Below are 23,144 nucleotides of genomic sequence, written 5' to 3'. Positions count from 1 at the left end.
AGGTGGGAGGGGGCGGCAGGTATACTGGGGGGGTTGGTGATGGAAGATGGGCACTGGTGAAGTGAAGGGTGTTTGAGAACTGTATAACCGACATAATCCTGAGAACTATGTAACCCTCCACATGGTGATTCAATAAAATTTAAAAAAAAAAAAAAAAATACCTATAGTCAATGAAAGCTTGCAAGCAAGTGCTTCCAAAAACCAATTAGAACTGCTTAAATAGTATGATGGACAACCTCAAGAAATTAAAGGTTACATCATCAGTTTTGACAGGAAATTCTACTCCTTGATCAAGAAATAACATGATACCTACGCATAATTCTTCTAGTTAAATATATTCCTTGTTTACCTGATAAACAGCTGCCCTGATGCTATCTGCTTTGTCAGGTTCTAGGTTGTGTTTCTGTGAGGGCTTCTGGTCCAAGACTTTCAAAGTGCCAAGATAGTGAGAAGAGGTAGTTGCCGATGGACTTCTCCTTATTGAACTAGATTTCTTTGAAAACTCAGAGGTCATTAATCTGAAAAGATACAAACAATCCAAAATAAAATATTAGAAGTGTACTTGGCAGAGGAAAGGGTCGCTGACACGTGCAACTCATTAATTTAAAACTACATTAAACTTAATAAATTATAATTACTTTGGAAATGACCAGCAGTCTTTTCTCAGTATTCAAATAACTATTCAACCGAATTTAAATTTTATTATATTAATTTATCTATCTTTAAAGCGACTGCTCCTTTTGTGACTGGAACATTTTAAAGAAACGTGAATGTTATTTCCAGTTCCACATATTAACTACATTCTCATAGGTGCATTTTAATACTTTCTCAGATCATTTATTATCTAAAGCATTCTATGTATAAAGGTAGACAAGAAACGTGCTCTTTGGACTGCCAATCAGCTACTGAGGGATATTGGTAACTATTACCTGGCAGTTGCACTGGATGCTCTATTATTAGTTGACTTTTTAGTCTTCATATTTCTATCTTCAATTTTTTTCTATTAAAATAGAAAAGAGCCAAAGATATAATTCTCTGCAACTTTCTCAATTAGGTTTAGCAGCTAAGCTGCCAGTCAAATCAATCTTTTTTCAACGTCGTTATATATAAGTAGCAATCACTGAGAACTACCATCAAGAACATGAGTTCTACTTTTTTGTTATAACTATTTTTGTATGCGGGCCACACTGAGTTCGAGGATCACTCTAGGTGGTGCCTGGGAACCATCTGTGGTACCAGGGATCCATGCTGGGTTAGCGGCATGCAAAGCAAGCCCCTGCTGCTGCACTATCTTTTAGGCCCACAGAGAGAGAGGAAGATGGAGGGGGAGGACCACTCTATAGCCATAAGAAACGTGACTCAGTAAGGACTTCAGGAGCCTGAGTAGCACTAAGTCCATGGTCCCCTGCTCTGAATCACTGGCCTGGTTAGCTGAGAATCACAGGGAGTGTCCCCCAGTCCTCTGAGTACGGCCTAGGAGGCCATCCTCCCAACAAAATAAATTGAGAAGACAGACAGACTAAAAGCATCACATCATAATTTTTATAGTACAGTAGTACTATACAAAAACCGTTTAGATAGCTGCCTTTTTACCACATGAAAATGTACAGAAATTTATACTTCAGTACTTTATTACCTTCAAAGTATATAATGAATTTATAGCCCAGATAACTTTTAAAAAACACTGGGTTTTATGACATTCACTGAAAACCTTCCTTGGGGCTAAATTTCTGTTAAGTAAAAAACATTTGCCACTGTTAAAAGTTTTCCAGTACAGGGGCTGGAGTGATAGCACAGCGGGTAGGGCGTTTGCCTTGCACGTGGCCGACCCGGGTTCAAATCCCAGCATCCCATATGGTCCCCTGAGCACCGCCAGGGGTGATTCCTGAGTGCATGAGCCAGGAGTGACCCCTGTGCATTGCTGGGTGTGACTCAAAAAGCAAAAAAAAAATAATATTGCTATTCTAATGTTTTAAAACAAATTATCAAATGCTTTCTTTTCAGCAGATCGACTTTATGGAGGAGAAATGCCAAATCAATAATAGTGAGTTTTGTGTTGAAATATTGAATGTAATCAAAGTAAAGTGAAAGTAAAGTGAAATTTACCAGTTACACATGCGGGGTGGGGGACTGGGGAAGTGGGGGGAAAGTGGGAGTTATACTGTGATTCTTGGTGGTGGAATATGTGCACTGGTGAAGGGATGGGTGTTCGAGCATTGTATAACTGAGACTTAAACCTGAAAACTTTGTAACTTTCCACATGCTGATTCAATAAAATAATAAATTAATTTAAAAAAAAACAGTTTTCCAGTACATTCAGAAGTACATAACATAGAATATCAAATACTTAAAAGTTCTACACAGCTTAATGATGTAAAATAATAATTTATATAATTACTTTTGCAGATTCTGTTCCATTGGTAGACAGTGATGTACTCTGTGATTTTGACAGTGTTGTGTCAACTGTTAAGTCTTCAGTCGTAGTAATCAGCTCAGTTTTTTCCTTTTCTTCTTCAAGGTCATCAGATGTCACTTGACTTCCATTAGATTTCTCAAGTGCTACAGTATCATCTTCTATCAAAAATGAATTCTCTTCATTTTCACTTGATTTCACGGAATGATTTTCAGTGTATTCTTCATGTTGGTCTATTTTGAGACAGAGTAACAATACTAAAACTCCGTTCTGAATTAAGAAGGTGGATAAGAGATTCATTTGGTATACACTAAACAATGACTACTTATAATCCCTTTTTATTGCAAAATAAATATGAAGAAAACAATCAAAGTCAACTTCAGTAAACTTACTGCCTAAGTTTACAACAGTACAGTGGGTAAGGTGCCTGCCTTGGATGCAGCTGACCTGGGTTCAATCCCAGGCACCTCATATGGTCCCTTGAGCCCCACCAGACAAACTGATCTCTGAGCTCAGAGCCATGAGTAAGCCCTAAGCACCACAGGGTGTGGCCCCAAAAACCAAAAACTGAAACAAAATAAAAGAAAACTTACTACCACAGTGATATATCAAAGAAAATACAGCAATAGGTCTACTAAAGCATTTGACATAAGTTAATATTTATATTTAAAAAAATTTCCAGCATAGTGGCAAAATAGAATGGAATAACTACCTAATAACTACCAGTAACATACCAACAAAATAGGCCAGGTGATAGGATAATGTTTATTCTATTTTAAAACTTATGCTAATTGACTGGAACAGGCTGTGGAACTAAGAGGCAAACATCTCTATGTCGCTATAGTTACAATGTATATTATAAGACTTTATAGATCAGGGAGGCCAAGAACCCAGGCAATTTTAGAAGTGTTTACTGCACAAAGAATAAAGTCAGCCTCAGGCCAATCTATGTGTACTCAGATCAGCGTTGCCTCCCACAGCAAAGTGGCACTACAGGCAAGTCTATTACTCGTCCTATGACGCCAAGGGAAAAGTCAAGCTCTCGGATGACAAGACTGGATTTTGCTTTCACAGAATTTCTTCTACTCTTATTCTAGAACACTTCAGAGTTCTGAAGACAATGCTATCAGTACTTTCTGTGTTTTTCACTAACCTTAAGTCCTACAAGGATCCACTTCCTGGCAAATCGGTAATTTCACTGCTTGATTTTTATTCTGCTACTTAAGTTATAGCCATTGGAGGTAGGGGAAGTGAATTTTGAGGAAAACTAGGTTGAAAAATTACTTTATAATTAAGGTTGACATTCATAATTAGAGAGTATTCATGATTCCAAGTACCAGTCAGAATTCTTCAGACTATCTAATCAATGTATTAAAAGTACATGGATTTGGAAATCAAAAATTCAAATGATGAAACAATAGATGACCATGGTATATTTCTCAATATCTTTACAATTCAGCTTTTTCTCATCTGTGAAATGGCAAAAATTATACTACATAGCAAGTGTTAAATAAATTTAAGTTATACACCCTACTCTTAAACATCTACATCTTTTAACTCCTATTAAGTTACATGTTTTGCACTATGCAAAGAAATATTACTAAAACTTAAACTTCACATTTACTATGTCATATACTATGCTGCTGCTCTAAATATGTGACCTCTATTACTAACTCATTGAAATCTCACAACTGCCCTACAAGAAAGGTTAACTTTTCTTATTCACAAATTGTAGAGATCATTTGTAATGGTCTATCATAGTGATTCAATTAAAAAGTTAATTTTTTTTTAGAGATCATTATGTAGGATCTGAGATGGTAGTTACTTTGTTCATGAAATCGTACCTGGATTCAAATCCAGTTAACCTCACACTAACAAACCATGTACCTGCTGTGCTGCAGACTGCTGGAACAACACACACACACACACACACACACACACACACACACTCACATACCTCCATAGGGGACAGTTAGTGACACACATTAACATGGGCCAGGGAATGGGCTAGTGTCTAGACGCATAGTGTGACTACATTTTCACGACAGCCCAGTTGAGTGAGGGCATGCTGAAATTTGGGAAAACTGATGTACTGAGAGATTAAGTTTAGCATCTAAACTGACAGGCCTACTAGCAAACTGCATAACTGGAATTAAAAAAGGCAAAGATAAATATCATTCCTGTATCTATGCAAAATGATGTTACTTTCACTAACAGTATTCTAGATTACAGAGTTTAGAAGTAAAATAAAAAACAGTAGTGAGACATAACTACCTTTTGTGGATACTTTTTCTTCAGATCCTGGTACAAAAGAATCTTCAAGAATTTCTTTAAGAGATGATGATGATGGACTGGTTAACCATGAATCCTGCTTTGAAAAAGATACATTTGTCCATGTAAATCTAGTTCTCCAGATTTATAAGGGCTTAAAGCATCATTAAGATGAATTTACCCCTCTGAAACTTGTACTGCCCCTGAGATAATAAAAGTGTTCATCCAGGGGAGGCTAAGCTTTTCCTTTCAAGCCTGGATATTTCGATCACGGAGGGCCACTGAAAAGCAGTCCTCCTTCTTAACTGCAATCTCTCTACTTGTGACTGATCTTCAAAACTCCCTAAAAATGAAATTACATAAAAGTTTAAGGCAACGATTTGGTTTCTATTCCCTTCTAAGAAAGTATAAAGACAGTGAGTAAAAACCTTTTGTTTAAAACCAGTATTAGAAGCTGGGCAAATGAATGCAATTTTTAAAGTCAAGTAAACAACTATCTGTGTTCACTTTAGACACACTCAATTCCCTTGAGTTTCTCCCCAAATTCTGAAAATTACTTCTGACAAAAAATATTTGTCTAAACATCTCTATATGAAATACTCTAGCCTAAAAGTGATGATATAATGTAAAAAGTTAATTTTTAAAAACAATACATTCTAGTTTTTTTTAACCAATATTTTATAGGTACAAATAAAAGTATATGTCAAAAGAAGAAGAAAGATTCAGATTCAATCTTCTGCATCCCATACAGTCCCCCTCATAACACCAATAATAATTCCTGAGTTAAGAGCCAGGTGTAACCAACCCCGAAGCATTGCAGGGTATGGCCCCAAAACCAAAAAAATCCCCCTAAAACCTATCTTGCAAAGTGGCAGGGTAGAACACTGGAATTCCTGTGAAAGAAAGCATCACCTGACAATTTTCATGTGAGCAGTGTTTGCCTGTGAGCATTCCTTCCAGAGAATTCAGAAGGAGCAGAAATAGAATGTAAGATTAAAGATCAGTAGATTGGGTGAGGAGCCACGGAGGGCATGAACCCCATCTCCCTAGGAAAATTCAACCAAAACACTTGCTCATGGATGCGTGGTATGAAGAAGAGCCAGAGATCCTGTGGGAAGCACAGCTGCTAGAACTGGAAAACACTAGGCAGAGATTTCAACAGATATGTATGGCATGAGAGAAAGGCCTGGAAATGTGATTCCAGTATAATTTCAGTTTATTACAACACATGTTGAGAGGAACAAAACAGAAGGGTGAAAGAAACAGAAAGTGGTACCCTGCTCTTGAAAGCAAAACGAAAGCCATCATAGCAACCGACCTAGAGATCAGCTAGCTGCAGCGATGAGCAGACACAAATGTCTGTTAAATGTGATAACAGTATCAACTGTAAATAAATGGTGATGACTTACAGATGCATCTTGTAATTCACAAATCACAAAGAATATAGTGCAAATAGTAAGTACAGCTGAAAAGGCAGCAGAGGAATCACAATGACAAACTAAAGTGGGTGGGGGGCCAGAAAAAATGTTTGAGAGGTAAACAACTTATTTTTTTCTGTTTTAAAGTTTTAGGGATCTGCTCTGGGGCCCTACACATGCAAGGCAAGTACTCCACTGCTTTGCTACCACCCCATCCTAATACCAATATTTTTAAGACAAAAAATGAAGGAAACAGCAACAAATTGGGCCTAACTGTGCTTACATTAAAATATGGATCAAACACTTGTAAATGGAGTAAGAAGTACTCACAAGTGGACAATTAAAAAGCAAATTGTAAGATGAGAATTGACAGCCAACGGTAATTACTCAAAAGACAAATAATTTGAGAGGAAAATGATACAAAAAATATATTTAAAGAAATTACAGTGAAAATAAAAGTCATCAAAAAGTGCAGGGGAAATTTACAGTTTTTAAAAATTGTATTAGGAATGTGAAAAAATGTAATATAATGGCACATTTTCTAAGAAAAAATAAGCAAATTAAATTGATATAAATTAAAAGAATGAAATCAGTGAAATAAAAATGATTAAAAATTAATCGAGTTAAGTGTTAGTTCTCCAAAAAGCTTAATAAAGAGAGCATGCCTCATTACTAGATTTCATAAGACAGAAAGCATATCATATGTTAGAAATAAAAATTGACAGTCCTGTCACCGAAAGGGTAAGGAAATATTTATGATTATAAATTCAACATCTAAAATGAAAAACACATTTTGCAACAAATATACATTACCAGTATGTAAAATAGCAGACTGGAGCGAAAGCACTGCGAGCAGTAGGGCATTCGCCTCTCATGCGGTCGACCTGTGTTCAATTCCTCCGCCCCTCCCTCTAGGGGAGCCCAGCAAGCTACCGAGAGTATCACGCCCGCACAGCAAAGCCTGGCAAGCAACCCATGGCGTAATGGATATGCCAAAAACAGTAACAATAAGTCTCACAATGAGAGACATTACTGGTACTCGCTTGAACAAATCAATGAGCAACGGGATGACAGTGACAGTGATGTAAAATAGCAAATCTGAATATAAAAAAAATCTATCAAAAAATCAAATATAATGTGAAAAGCTTCTCCACAAAGAAAATTTCAGTTCCCAAGAATTTCACAGGTAAATTATATTATGGAGAAAAATGATGTCAAAATTTTGTTTTATATCAAATACATTTTTAGAAAAGAAAAGGAAGACAACCCCCAATTCATATCATTCCCAAGGTTAATAACACACTATGGCAAAAAGTTAAAGATGAATAGTTTTTATAAGTATAGATGCAGAAATCAACAAAATAACAACAAGTCACATGCTACAATATCATATAACAAAGTTATCAGGCAGATTTTATTGCAGGTCTACAATGTTAATTTAACGTATGATTATTTGTGCTTATGTGATGTATGTGTGCATTGTGTGCACACATTTGTGTGTATCTCAATGATGTGACATGCAGGAAAGTCAGGCAATACAGGAAGAGGTATAATATTAGTAAGTTTATGCAGCGACAAGAAGTTTTGAACATATTTGGATGAGGGTAGAAATAGACTTTTCAAAAGGTAGAGATACAGGGCTGGAGAGATAGTGTGGTGGGCAGGGCGCTTGCTTTACACATGGCTGACCTGGGTTTATCCCTGGCACCCGGGTCCTCACAGCCCGATAGGCATGATCCCTGAGTGGCAGTCATGAATAAGTCCCATGCACAGCCAGGTGTGGCTCCCGCACCAAAAAAATTAAAAGTAAAAATCAAAGGAGACAGAAAAAATAGGGAAAGGGGCTGAACAAAAGAGATGGGTAAATCTGGAGAAGGTGAGCTGAAAGAACATTCAAAACACAGTCCATGATCTTCTTAGTAAGAGGAATATGGAAATTTTATATTAAAAATAGAACTATCCAAAAAGTAGAACTATCTGATATACCCAATAATCAGACACTAGCTGCACAGCTGACTGTTATAAGAAAGTGGTCTCAAGTTCATCCCATCACACAGTGACAATGCTACGAAGTAAAAGAAAACCCATCTGACCAAACATTAAGCATGTTACTATAAGAAATATGATAAAGCAGAACAGAAAAATGGGTCAAAGAGAGTAAAGTGATGCAACACATTTTGTCTACTAAGTAGTAGGATTACAGGTAGATACGCTTTTGCTGAATCTTTGTCTAAGGATGATGTTACTTTCCAAACCTTAGGAGTAGTGTTTTGGTTTTTGTTTTTAAATCAAAGTGCATATGAATGGCGGCAAAGAGGATTGAAACTTAGGGATCTGTACCAAACCGGCGTTATGAAGAGCGTCTCCTCAAAGTCATGCCCACCCGGAAGCTCAGAGAGAGCTGGGCTTGAACTTGGTACTCGGCAGCCAGAACGGCTGAGTCCAGCACAGCCTGGTCTGGGGCGGCGCCGAGATCCTAAGTGTGTATATCAATTAAAGGAAAGAGAAACAGAGACACGGGGATGGGGACCACCAGAAGGTGGAAATGTAACGGGGACGGGGACGCTGGGGCCAGTGGAGACAGGCAGAGGCAGGACTGGGAAAGCTCCTCCCTGGAGTCACAGGGGGAGCGTGGGGGCCCCCCCACCTCGATGCTGGACTTCCGGCCTCCAGAATGAAGAAATACATTCAGTTATTTTAAGTCCTCTAGTTTGGGGCAATCTGTTATAGAAGCTGTAGCAAATGAATACAGTAGTTTTATAAAATAAATAAATAACTGAATTTTAAAAAGCCTCACTTCTATTCAATTCAGTGTCAACTGGAAAATACCACAGTGAAACCAGGCAGAAACATCTAATGGTCTGCTTCACTGGTAAAGCTTAAAGACAGCAGCTGTGAATCTGTAGAATGGTGTGCTTAGATGTCTGCTCTACATGAATCTTGGAGAGAGTCAGGCCCTAAAACACAATCGTCAGGCCCTAAATCACAATCCAAAGACACCCCACCCAGAGGCTCCACCCAGCCTGGGAACCAGAGCCCAACAGGGCCTTGCTGCGGGCAAGGAATAGGCAAAGGAAGAGTTTAGTTAGGCACTAGTTAGTTCCTTTCCCCTTCTGCTCAAAGCCCTTTGTGTAGTACCCAGAATGAAATGTACCCAGAAAACTCCCTTGCCATTTGGTGTACACTGAAAAATATAAAACAGAGTCAAGAATATTGAATGTATATACGCTGAGTGAAGTAAAACTAAATTAAGAAAAGGATAGCAACTACATTGTCTGAAGGTGCAAATTAGGTAAACACTCACACAACATTATAAAATCCTACAGTCAAAGATACACAGTATTGTAGAAATCCAAAAGGGACACTGTTTTTGTGCATCTTTCTCTAAAATAGATGCATTTTATAATCACCCATCACCCGGGTGCTATGCTTAACTGGCAGTTTCCTTCCTGGCAGGAGGTAATTGGTGCCCTGCCTCACAACTGACAGCACATTAGATTCAATGCTATGCAGAATATTTAGAAAATAACCTTGAAGTTTTATGAATGGTCAAAGAAGTCATAAACATGACAGCCTCGCACACACACACTGAGACAAGCGGCTGAGCAGTGCTGACCTCAGTGTCCAGGTTTTCGGAGCAGGAGGTCCTCTCCACTTCCGGTGGTCTGCCGCCGAGCCTCGGTAGGGGCAAAGGTGCGGGGGACTCCGACTCCCCGCTGAGGGCAGCGTCCCCATCTTCTGGGAGTCCATCTTTCTCCTCCTTGGGGCCAGGCTTCTTCAACATGCTCCTTGGCCGAGGGCATGGTTTAAAATGATTATCAGCTTCGAGGCCACCATTGTTTTCTGCTGGAAAAGAAAATGCTTTCATGTATATGTACCAGGAAATAACCTTGGGTGCACCGACACCCCAGGGTGCCGCTGCAAATTCAGTCTAGCGCACCAGCTCCTAGGCTCTTTGTCCTGGAGAGTCCAGAGACACTCACAGGCTCCAGGGCACACCGATGACGGTCCAGGGGGACACCAGCAATGGTCCAGAGGAACACCAGCGACGGCCCACAATCCAAAGTTCTGACTAAAGCTACCAGCCCGGAACTGACCAGTGAACTGGGTTTTGTGAAAGGGCAATTTTCCTAGACAACAAGAAGAAGCTTGCCTCTGTTTCTACTTCTGAAAAGCGAGGGGTCTCCCCCATCAAATCGGTACTGCCGGCTCCTATTCCTGGACCTCAACCAAGACAGTGGCCATATCTCTGACCATGGATTCTCGGGGAACAAAGACATAAAAAAAATTTTAAACAAATAAAATCATGAAAGAAGGGGAAATACTATGACAAATATGGTGCCTGAGACTGATGGAGTGTTATGCCTCTCCTGGAAGGAAAAAAGGAAAACTAAATGACCTGGAAGTTACTGTTGCTCAAGTTCATAAAAATGCTCTGGCAGGTATTAAAATTCCTTAGTTACTACTAAGAAATTACTATTTTCAATTTTATTTGTTTTTTTTTTTTAATTATTTTGGGTTTGGGTTCATATCCAGTGATACTCAAGGCTTACCCCTGCTCTGTATTCAGGAATCACTCCTAACAGTGCCCGGGGGACCATAGGGATGCTGGGGATCGAGTCAGGTATTAATCAGACCGAGGCTGGTACTGTGGAAAGCAGGTGCCCTACTGTAGTATCAACCCCAGCCCTACTTCCATGTTTACAAGAATCTAATGCTAGTTATTCTTCCATCACTTAGAACGTTCTATAATGTTTTTTTCACAGCATTTCCACCCACTGTACCTCTCAGAGAGCCCGGCAAGCTACCGAGAGTATCCTGCCCGCATAGCAGAGCCTGGCAAACTACCTGTGGCATATTCAATATGACAAAGACAGTAACAAGTCTCACAATAGAGATGTTACTGGTGCCTGCTCGAGGAAATCGATGAACAACAGGATGACAGTGCTACAGTGCTTTTTGTACACCCAGAACCCAGCGATGCTTAGGGGTTACTCCTGACTCTGCACTCCGGAATTACTCCTTGCAGTACTTGGGGAACCATATGGGATGCCAGGGATTGAACCCAGGTCGGCTGCATGCAAGGCAAACACCCTACCCGCTGTAATATCACTATGTCCCCGTGTTCTTAACTTTCTATTATATTACCTCTTACTAGACTATATCACCTCTCATTGTTAAAAAAATTTTTTTTAAAAAAGAAGTTGAAAATCATTTAAAAATCAAGCTGCTCAGATAAAACCACTCACATTTTATTTTATTTATTTAATTTTGGGGGATTTGCCTTGCATGCGGACGACCCGGTTTCAATTCCTCCATCCTTCTCAGAGAGCTCAGCAAGCTACCGAGAGTATCTCGCCCACATGGCAGAGCCTGACAAGCCCCCCGTGGCATATTCAATATGCCAAAAACAGTAACAAGTCTCACGATGGAGACGTTACTGGTGCCCGCTCCAGCAAATCAATGAACAGCAAGAAGACAGTGCTACAGTGTACCTATTATACATATTTAAAATTTCAAAACTACATCAGATTCAAAACTTTGCTTTACCTACAAATGCCACCAGAATATTCCATAACTTTAACAAATCGGTACAACTATAAAGGTTTTAGTGCCAGTTATACTTTATTCTAAATTCTGGTCAAATGCTCAAGTCCAAATCCCAGGGGTCTCTTAGATTGGTACCTCTATATCTGAAACTCGCATTCACCATACCCTGCTGGATATACCTGCTAACTTTTTCATTCATCACCTTCTACATCCCATTTTCAGTTTCTCTACTGCTCTTTCCTGCATATTGTCTCAGGGATGTTTTATATTTATGTAGATCAGATCATGCTGTGCTTTGCACAAAATTCTTCAATGGCTCTGCATGACAGAATAAAGCTTAATTGCCTTTGAGGCAGCTAAAAGCTTTCACTGGTTGGTTCTGGCTTCCTGAGCTGCCCCTCTGCTGGCATTAGTCCACTGGCGTTAATCTATGTTCCTGAAATGCTGGGCTAGTGGCTGTTGTGCTCTGATGCCACACCCCCTACTGCTGCCACACATTTACCCAAGCTGATTCCTCTGCCTAGAATGTCAGCTTCCTGCGTCTCCTCTCCTAAATGCTTACATGTCTTTTGAGGCTCGATTTAGGCAGAATATTGTATAATGCCTGAAAGAAGGGGTCAAGTAAAAAAATAAGTTTTCCACAAGAACACTTAGTAAGAGACCTTATTAAAATACCAAGTTAATATAAACATTACATTCTACGTTGGGCTGGAGTGATAGTGCAGTGGGTAGGGCGTTCGCCTTGCATGTGGCCGACCATAAGTTCGATTCCTCTGCCCCTCTCGGAGTGCCCGGCAGCTACCAAGAGTATCTCGTCCGCACGGCAGAGCCTGGCAAGCTTCCCGTGGTGTATTCAATATGCCAAAAACAGTAACAACAAGTCTCATGATGGAGACGTTACTGGTGCCCGCTAGAGCAAATCGATGAGCAATAGGATGAGTGACAGTGACATCATACTTTATCCTGATATCTTTTAGGTGACTGTTTTAGGCAACTCATACCGAATATTGGTTACTTATTCACACTTCTTTATATCTTGTATAAATCACTTAATGCCCACCTATTGGTAACTTATTCACAATCATCTAAGTCTTATATAAATCACCTAATACAATCACTTAATGCTCACCTAGCCTGGCATTTCCTTTGGGAAGATTAGGGAGAAATTCCTAACGTACCACAGGGGTCCAAGATTCTATGCACAAAGTATAAGGCTCCTGGCCTGCAGCAAAGTAATGCTGATAGTGGTAAACATCTTTTCTCCCTTTTCTGGTGCAGTTTCTCCTCAACGCCACCCATGTGAGTTCGAGTGGATTAGTACACATCTCTCCCACTCTGCCTGAGAAGGGCGGGCCCATGCAAACTCCCTCCATGACTGCCCTGAGCACAGCAGGTGGTCGGCTTGTCAGGGTTCTCCGTCTGAGTTGGAGGGGATGGAGGCTAGCTGGTGATGTCTGCCAACCGCTCGCAGCCTCTGCCCAGGTGAAGCGAAGGGCTGCCTAACAGAGATCAAACGGCCAAAACACTGCACCAGGAACGGAGTGAGCAGAGAGGAGAGGAGGGGAGGACCGTGTCAGGGAGCAGAGGAGAGAAAGAATGGAAGAGGTGGAAAGAGAGAATCAAGATAATCTGCTCTAGATGACTATGTCTCTAACCGCTACAGCAAGCCTTCGGGGGCCGGGGTGACTGTCCAGTAGGTAAGGTAAGAAGCTTGAGTTGCATGTGGTCAATCCGGATTCGATCCCTGGTGCCCTATATGATCCCCCGACCCCCACAGAAGTGACCCTTCAGTGCAGAGCCAGAGTAAGGCCTGAGCACTGCCAGGAATGGCTGAAAAACCCAAATACATGAAATAAACAGATAAATGAACAAAGCGAGAATGGCCTCCTGAAAACCCCAAACACATAAATAATAGGTAAATAAATAAAGCAAGCAAGGCCTTCTGAGTAAGGCTCAGCAGGGAAGCAAATTTCCCTTCCCACTGAAGTTTGGAGTCCAGCCACTTCAAATGGAGAGTTCTGACTGCAACCACTGCGATCTGTCAGAGGCTGCTATGACTGTCACCCCCACAGCCTTCCCTCAGGCCTGCACAGGGAACTCCCCTGTGATCTCGCTGCGTCTTTCCTTCGCCACTGCACAGCTCTGTCATCTTAGCTCAACGCAGAAATGTGTGTCCCTCCAAAATTCTTCTGTTGGAGTCCAAATGCCAACAGTGATGGTACTGGGGAGTGACCCAGAAGAGGATCCTATGTGACCACAATGGCAGCACATTTCCAGCTTCCAGAGTTGGAAGGTGCAGTTTTCATTGTGCATGAGCCACTTGGCGTGTGCTGTTCTGTCAGAGCAGCCTCGACTGACCAAGACAGCGATGCAGGGTCTGTCTCCTTTTTTTTTTTTTTTTGCTTTTTGCTTTTTGGGTTACTCCTGGCTCTGCACTCAGGAATTATTCCTGGCAGTGCTCAGGGGACCACATGGGATGCTGGGAATCATACCTGGCGATGCACAGGGGTTACTCCTGGCTCTGCACTCAGGAATTACTCCTGGCGGTGCTCAGGGGACCATATGGGATGCTGGGAATTGAACCCGGGTCAGCCGCGTGCAAGGCAAACGCCCTACCCGCTGTACTATTGCTCCAGCCCCCGGGGTCTGTCTCCTTAATGCCACTTTACTTTCTCAGGAAGGGAAGGGCAAGGAGGCGGTCTCCAAAGTGATTGAGCTCAGAAGGCCTGGGGGCTCTCCCAGCCATCTCTGGCCTTGGGCCTGCACCTGAAGACTCAGTGCTGCTCAGTGGACGCTGTGGTGCCAAGGATGGTACAGGCTCTGCCGCAGGCAATGAATACCATCTGTCTCTCCAACCCCATGTCACATTCTTGTTTGTTTTTTCGGTTTAAAGAGCCATCCTCAAAAAAAAAAAAATAAAAAAATAAAAAAAAAATAAAGAGCCATCCTCAGCAGTGCTCAGGACTTAGTCCTGGCTCAGGGGAATCAAAAAGGAGTCAGCTGCATACAAGGCTAGCACCTTAACCCCTGAACTATCTTTCTGGCCTGGATTCTTAGTTACCACTGTAGTGCCTGAAACATCTCAAAATACAATGTATCACAATAAATACGAAGGATAAATAAAATAATCTACTTGTGAATATTAATAAATGCTAATAATAAACATTAAGTAGTAAAAATAATTTATTTAATTAAAACTAAAAATAAGATGCATAAAAGCATATAGTGCTTAATTTATGCCACTATTATTCTAGGACTATGAAAGTCATTTAATTGCTACAAAGTCTCGGTGTAGTTCAATTATTATCCCATTGTACAGATAAGTAAAACAAGGAACAAAGAGTCCACAGTCAGAAAAGCTAAGTTGCAGTCTTTTTTTTTTTTTTTTTTTTTTTTGCTTTTTGGGTCACACCCAGCAATGCACAGGGGTCACTCCTGGCTCATGCACTCAGGAATCACCCTTGGTGGTGCTCAGGGGACCATATGGGATGCTGGGATTTGAACCTGGGTAGGCCTCCTGCAAGGCAAACACCCTACCTGCTGTGCTATCACTCCAGCCCCTAAGTTGCAGTCTTAAGGCAGAAGCATGATGGCTCTAAAGCTCAGGACATTAATGTTAAAAATAAAAACAACACATCCTGCAAAGATCACTTTCTATAATCAGTTATTATAGTTTTCCCAGGAAAGTTAGAGTCTGACTACTGAAGCTTTTACAAAACATAAGAATGAGTAAAAAAAAATTGGGATTTTAATATTTTTTATAAAACACTAATTGCTACTTAGAAATATATTGCCATATTAAAAATGTTCCCAACTCTAAATATAGCTCCATACTAAAAAAAAAATTCCATACTTTAAAGCATACAAATATGTTCATTAACTACATTCCTTAATAACTAACTGTTTACTATTTATAGATTCAAATCTTAATGGATTCTATAGGCATAAAATAAATATCCCTTAATAAATTCCTTACTGTTTAATAGTAAAATACTTAGTGAGTTCATATCTCACACACTCAATACTACTGGCCTCAGCTATTTTCAATTTAGAGAGGCGAGGAATAATGACTTTACTATACTTTGTACAAAAATTTTATGTCAGAACTCAGACAAGTTCTCAGAAAGAAAAAATGGGTATAAGTTTTCTAGGTGCTTTGCTGTAAATTAATGTAATAAATTACTTATTGCGCTATTTTCATATTACACAAACTGAACTGCAGGTGGCTAACGACTAAAACTAGTTAAGAGTTTGTATATACAGCACTTAGTCCTGGTGCCATCTTGTGGTTAAAGGACAGTATCTCAGAATGATCTCTCATTTGTGGGATAAAAAGCAGCACAGTAAGTAATGGCCAAAAAGGATCTAGGAACCCGTCTACAGAACGGAGCTCACCGAAGTGGTGAGATGAGGAGGGAGGGAAACGGGGAGAGGGAGGGGCCTGATCCCATGGAGGAGGGACATGGACATTCGGGTGTGGGGTGTGGTGTTGGAATGTTAGACACAAAACTCCGATCACTGACAACAGTACTAGAAAGTTGTAAATCATGGTGACTAAATAAGATTATTAAACAAATATGGTATCTATTCATCTTGTCACAGGTTTGCACAACTGTATTACATAGGAGGATTACTGATGACTACCATAAAGCTCTTATTATAAAATACATTTTCTTAATTTAATAAAAATCTTACAATTAATCTGATAAAAAACAGGAGTTAATAACTACAAATAAGGGTTTTCAAGCTGAATTATGCCTATGCCTAGTCTCTCATTGAAAATTCATCTTGCATAATTCTTGTTTGTTTGGGAGCCACACCCAGCAGTGCTCAGGGCTTACTCCTGGTTCTGCACTCTGGGATCACTCCTGATGGGGCTTCAGGGGTCAAACGGGGTGCTGGGGAACAAACCTGGATTGGATGCAGGCAAGGCAATGCAAGGCAAACACCCTACCTTCCGTACTATCTCTCCTGCCCCACGTACTTTATTAATGACTCCATAAAGCTCTCTCACAAAGAAATCGGTTTGAAGTTCCCATAACCCTGTGTTTCCCCTGTAATGGCAATGACTGACCTATGGAAAGTACTTTGGGAAATGGTGAGGTACCAGATTATTCATTATTTTCAACTATGCTCCCTTCTCTCCACCTTTGATTCTTCGCAGCACCCTGGGAAGGTACATCTCAGCATGTTAATTATGCTTCATTATGCCTCTTGCTTACATTTTTGCAAAATTTTATAGTCCACAGAACACACTTCAAAGTATTCTCTTAATAATTCTGTCGGACAGGAAGAGCAGGTTTCAGACTCCTGCTTGAGGACAGTAAGCCTTACCCTATTTTCTGAGGTCACACACATAATTAATACAGTGGTGTTTTTTTTCTCGTTTTTCTTGCTCTGCCTCTATCACCTCCCCTTCATTTGCGAATAAAGTGGATTGTGGGTTGGAGAGAGTGGTTCTCTCATACAGGTGTGAAGTAAATAAAGGTTTACCTGTATACCTAGTGACATGTAAGATCCAACGTTTGAAATATTTACCAGTATTTACTAATAACATAAAGGACAGATATTTTTATGAAGATTAGCATCAATTAGTATGATTTCCTATTTATCAAAAAAAGGAGGACTGGAAGAACTCAAACCTTTGACCTTTAGGCCATCTATCAGTGTAGTAGAGCCGCAGATCTCAAAAGAACTGGGGCCCATTACACTTCGTCTTTGCTGTGTCTGGAGCTCAAAGGGACCGCGGTGAAAACTGCTGTAATCCCAGATCACACCAAGACCATCCCATCAGAAAACTGAATTTTGGTGGACTTGCTTAGGGAATAGGTACAGAATTCAAACTGCCCTTAGGAAGGGGTTTGGAGCAGTGCTTCTCAAAGACTCAGCTTCTCAAAGAGGATGCTGGGCTTCTGTCCGCTCACCTCCAGAATGTGTTTCCAGGGGTGCTGAGTGGTTTCTTTCCTGAAAGGAGAGTGGCAGCCCCCAAAAGTCTGGGCAGCTCAGTTGAAGAGGTTGAAGCAACAGCAACAACAGAACTCCCTCCCTTCAAACCTGAAATTGTCAAAAAGCTGTCCTGGGGGATGGAGAGAGACTACCGTGGGGAGGGCATTTGACATACCCAACTCAGGTTCAACCCGCAGTACCCATTATGGCCCTTCAAACCCTGCCAGGAGCGATTCTTCAGTAGAGCCAAGAGGAACCACCCCCACCGAAGGTTTCCTGATAAAATGGTGATATGGAAATGTTTGTTTGAAGGACAAGTTCCAGTGTGGCTGTAACTCTAATCTCTGAAGTATGAAATGGACTGGGAGGATTTATCAAAACATTACACCTCCAAACAAAATGCAAATGGCTGTGCCTAGGACAGGTGCTTCTGAAGCCACAGCTGTGGACGAAGAAAGATACTTTGGCTTCGTGAGGCAGCTGAGCACAGCCCCGAAGGAACACACAGCAGCCTAACGAATCCACAGGTTTTCTGTTTTGATCATTTTGATTAATGTCTATAAAACTAAAAAGTCACTGTGTTTGCTTTTTCTTAAATATCTACTAGTGACCGGGGCCGAAGCGATAGCACAGTGGGTAGGGCGTTTGCTTTGCACACGGCCAACCCGGGTTCGATCCCGGCATCCCATAGGGTCCCCCAAGCACCGCCAGGAGTAATTCCTGAGTGCAAAGCCTGGAGTAACCGCTGAGCATCGTTGAGTGTGACCCAAAAAGAAAAAAAAATCTACCAGTGACCAATTCAAGTTATTTGAGGACTGATTATCTCAAAATAAGTTCTGAAGAAATGCAGTTGCAGGAACTTGAAAAAAATTACCTGAAGATGTGTTTTGGATGGAGAGAATTCTCGGCTTCGGCTTCATTTCAGTTTTCTCCTGTTCAATGTCCTGGTCTTTGTCTTGGGATTCAGGTGAGGGAATCACAGCCTCATCTTCACAGCCATCGGGAGCTATTTCCTCATCATTTTTGACGGAAACTATTGGTTCATCTTTTATTATGTCACTAATTGATTTCTTGGTTTTCAAAAATGACAGTTTTGGAGAATTCCTCTCTTCATCTGATAGGTGGAAGTCATTATTTTTCTTTTTAATTGAGTTTTCATCTACTGAGGTGTCAGAAAAGTCACCTAAGGAAACTGAAAGATAGGAAAGAAAAAATGTTTTCTATAGAGTATTTTTTTTCAATAGTGTATTTTTAAAGTTTCAGAGGTTTACATTAATCAAAAATTACTTTAAAGACTAGAAATGAAGATGTATTTTATAAACAGAAAACATGACTCTAAAAACAGTTTTTATTAAAATATAAATGATAAAAGTGTCAATTTCATTTATGCAAAATATACTCATCCAGAATAACCAGTGTAATGAGCAATATAATTATTGACTGAGAGAAGTCACCCTAAATTTTGAAAAATAATAATCAATCCTGGGATAATTAAGTTAGATACTATGAAACTTATATTTGCAGGCAATTTCATGGTATAAAATTAAAATACATGTACACACAGAAGAACTTCTCTTTCAATAATTGCCAATTGTAATTTTCTCCATAAAAACATGAGCATTTTTATCTTCAAAATACTAGAATTTAAAGAATAATAAAACTGTTATCTAGCAATGAAGTGACTATTATTTTGATTATTTTCTTTCCTTTTTCCTTCCCCCCTTGGGATCCTAACTGGTGCTCAGGGACCAACTCTGGTGGTGCTTGGAGAATCCTATGTGATGCCAGGGGTCAAGCCCAGGCTCTCTGCATGCCGTACAAGCGCCCACCTACTATATTAGCTCTCTGGTCCAGTTCTGATTATTTTCAGGGAAAACGTATAGAATTTTTCATTGAATAGTAAGGTATAAAACATTACATTTTAAGCTTAGTATTCTGTATGCTCTCTCCAAACACCTACCATGTTAATATTTTCACATAAAGATAAGAACAAAATGAAATTATGCCAGTACTGGTACTCAGGGTTTCTAATTAATTCATTCTAATTTGGGGAAGAGGCTCCAAGTGGTGCTCGGGAAGCCCAGAACTGCAATTGAGAGCCGGAGACGCAGCTCTGCTGTGGCCCAGTGTGCTGGCAGCTGCCTGACTCACCCCGATGGCGCCAGGGGCCTCCAGGTTCACAACTGCTACGCTCAGGGGACTCTATGTTGCTGGGACCAAACTGGGATTTGACCACGGAAGGCACGCTAACTCCTTTATTATCTATCCATCCCCTTTCCTGGATTTTTTTTTGAGGTGGGGGGGCGCTTGGGCACACCAAGCTGTGCTGGGGGCTTATTCCTGGCTCTGTGGTCAGGGGTCACTGCTGAGAGTGTTTGGGGGCTCATATGTGGTGCCAGCAGCTGGAACTGGGTCAGTGGCATGTAAGGCTATCCTACCTGCTGTACTATATCTCTGGCCCCACTTCTGGATTTTTGGATTGTTTATGTTGTGGGCCCACACCCAGCTGAGCTCAGGACTTATTCTTGGCTTTGTGCTGAGTGGTCACTCATGATGGTGCTTGGGGTGGACCACATGTGATGCTGGGGATTGAACATAGGTTGGCTGCATGTAAGGCAATAACACTACTTCTGTATATTCTCTCCAGCCCCATTAAACAGACCTGCTATTATGGTCATAAAATTTGACTTCTACAAGAATATAAAAATGATTCTGACACACACCAAAGTTTTGTTCTAAGGGCCCAGCTATTAACTTGATGTAATCGAATTCTCATGGGGTTTGACCTTAAAAATGAACTTGAACGGCTGGCTGGAGTGACAGTACAGCAAGAAAGGCACTTGCCTTCCATATAGCTGGCCCAGATCCAATCCCCAGCATCACATATGTCCCTCGAGCCCCCCAAAAATGATCATTTGCACAGAGCCAGGAGTAAGCCCTGAGCACAAATAAGTGTGGCCTGAACCTTCCCACCTAAAAAAAATTAATAAAAACAGACTTGTCTCTTTTACTAAAATCTACTGTTAATATGTATTTTCAAGCATCCATTTAAAACAACCAAGGGCAATCACACAGCTTCTTAAAAACTAAGAGTGGATTTTTATTCCAGAAAAATTTCAGGAAACTTAAGAGATTCTTTCTGAGGAATGGATGAAATGTAATTAAGGAATCAAAAAAAAAAAAAGAGAAAGAAAGGAAAAGTGGTTTACTTGTCCACCGTCTCACATACCAATCTCATCACTGTCAAAGTCGTCCGAATATTCAGAACTCCTCTGTCTGGCTGAACGAGCCGTAATTGCCTTTATTAATTCATCCTAATGAATTAATGAGATAATGAAAATTATTTTCACCTAAAATGGGATGCCTCAAATTCAAAACTAATTCTTTACAGAAATAATACTTGATTAATAATAAGAGCTTCTAAACACATAGGTTTCATGCTATAAATGCAAGTCGAGTATCAATGTCGAGTATCACAGACAAGATTCAATCTCTCTCCTCATGGGGCTTCTAGTTCAGTTGGGGAGCCAAATAATAGCAGAGACATTTTTACACAGGGTTGCTGATAAACCAGTATTCTGGAAGACACTTTCACTTTAAGATCTTTTTGCATATTATAGAAACAGATATAATGTATATTTTTGGGGATATGATGTATCAAGGAGTCAGGCCATCTGGGCAGTGCTTGGTACCCCAGCTAGGGTTGCACCAAGTGATTTAAGGATCAGGAGGTGCCAGGGATTGAACCAGGGTAGGCCACATGCAAGACATGTGCTTTACTCCTTAAACTATCTCTCTAGTCCTCAGATATAACCACTATTTACATTTGAGTTTAAAACAACAGTGACTACATAGAGAAAAATTAAATGCCATAACATTCCAACAAGAAAAAAAAATGTACATGAAAACAGCAATTCAAAGTTGCTAATTTTAGAAAGTTGGCTTAATGCTTATGGAAGTTAAGGGCATGCCTCTAAGGTCAGTTTGATAGTTTTAAGACAATTAGAGAACACTTGGCACACTTCACCACATCATTTCATTAGGATTGAAGACTTACTTCACTTTATATAGAACTGATCTTAGGACTATCCCCAACAGAGTTCACTTCGTACAGTTGCTCAAAATAAATATGGCCTCACTTTACCTGAAAAGTTGTTCTTTTGGTGACTTTTGGACTCTTTGTATATGCCAGCGTTGTGCTAAAAACTTCATTGGACATAGTGTTTTTGTTATTTGTACTCTTGACTAGTAAATGGTAGGGATAATGCAATCGCTGTCAGTGGCTGAAACACACACACAAAAAAACCGAAATGTTTTGCATGCTCAAGTATTCGTCTATGATCATATTTAGTGTAAAACGGGGGAACAAACCAGAGGAAACAAGAAAGCATCGTATTTGAACTCGGAGCAACATCTTCACCTAATATGCAAACAGTCTGTAAAAACAAAACAAAACAAAACAAAAAACTCCCCATGATGTAGATTGAAAAAATATAGACTGAAGTTATTCCAAACAGTTTTGCAAGCTGACAACTGGTTAATCCTCAAAATGCAAATGAATGCTTATGTTCATTTCTCTTCCACTGGGGGGAAAGAAAAGGTATCACTGCCATTGCCTACAAAAACCGTCATAAAAGCGACCACGAGGACTGTGAGGCAGGAGGGGAAGAAGGAGGGAGGGGAGAGAGAGAGCATCACCCCATCGTCTCACCGTGATCCCCCCCCCGCCCCCAGATTTTTAAGCGCAGCAACAGGGCAAGAAAAGAACATAACGCGCCCCTCCAACGAGCCCTACCCCGCCCCCAAGATTCGCTTTTCTCTCCTTTCACAAGAAATCAATCACTGCACTAGACAAAGCCGAGCCTCCGCAATGGGCCGCACTCGAATCTCCGTCCCAGCCCGCCTCTCCGCACCTCTTCTCGCGCCCGGAGCCGAGGCCGCAGCGCGCACCCCGGGACCGCCGGGGCCCGGCCAGGTGCCGCCCGCGTTCCCGCAGGCCGTCTCCGCCCCGTCCCCGCGCCACCCCCACCCCCCGCGTTCCCCACTCACCCCTGCCACTCCTGCAGGGGGCTACCCGCGACACCCTGGACCTGGCGGCTGGCCGGGAAAGGAGCCTCCGGCCGCCGATCGGCCGCCCGCAGCAGCACCCCGAGACCCGGCGGGGACAGGAGGCGGGGGCGGGGCTAAGGGCGGAGGTGGGAGGCGGTTGCTAGGAAACCGCGTCGCCAGGAGGAAGTGATTCCCGACCGCCGGGTCTCCCGGGTACCCAACACCGCCCTTTAGCTCCCCGGTCGCCGGGGCAACGGCCCACAGGGAGGAAATGACGTCACCCTGCGGGTTCTAGGTGCAGGAGGGTTTATCTGCTGCTGGCGCTTCTGTTGTTTCCTAGGAGACAGGACCCGCCCTGCTCCACCCGGACAGAGAAAGCCTCCCCGGGTATCAGGGTCTTTTCCCGCAGATTCTAATGACTCAAAGCTTTGCCACAATTAGAATATGAAGTTCTGTGTATCAGAATAGGGGAGTGACGTAGAAGTGGCCTGACAAAT

At 41.3% G+C, this 23,144-nt stretch overlaps 1 protein-coding gene across 4 annotated transcripts in view; it reads right to left on the bottom strand.

The window, feature by feature from the left end:
• Positions 1-22,805, bottom strand: part of MAP9 (microtubule associated protein 9) — a 39,770-nt gene extending 16,965 nt beyond the window's left edge. Inside the window, exons 1-9 of one of the 4 annotated variants that reach the window (XM_055144444.1) lie at positions 22,648-22,805; positions 21,743-21,881; positions 20,828-20,912; positions 18,473-18,790; positions 9,719-9,948; positions 4,688-4,784; positions 2,399-2,646; positions 930-1,000; positions 350-518 (exon numbers count right to left, since the gene is read on the bottom strand). In XM_055144444.1, the coding sequence (XP_055000419.1) occupies positions 350-518; positions 930-1,000; positions 2,399-2,646; positions 4,688-4,784; positions 9,719-9,948; positions 18,473-18,790; positions 20,828-20,912; positions 21,743-21,817 (1,293 nt within the window). In that variant the 5' untranslated portion in view covers positions 21,818-21,881; positions 22,648-22,805. The remainder of the gene's footprint in view (positions 1-349; positions 519-929; positions 1,001-2,398; positions 2,647-4,687; positions 4,785-9,718; positions 9,949-18,472; positions 18,791-20,827; positions 20,913-21,742; positions 21,882-22,647) is intronic. The other 3 variants (XM_004606164.2, XM_055144445.1, XM_055144446.1) reach the window with 3 other exon arrangements.
• Between the last annotated feature and the right edge of the window lie 339 nt (positions 22,806-23,144).

This window comes from Sorex araneus, chromosome 7 (genome assembly GCF_027595985.1).
Source record: "Sorex araneus isolate mSorAra2 chromosome 7, mSorAra2.pri, whole genome shotgun sequence".
NCBI lineage: Eukaryota > Metazoa > Chordata > Mammalia > Eulipotyphla > Soricidae > Sorex > Sorex araneus.
The sequence above is the reverse complement of the archived record's forward strand: the minus strand, read 5'-3'. Positions and strand labels throughout refer to the sequence as shown.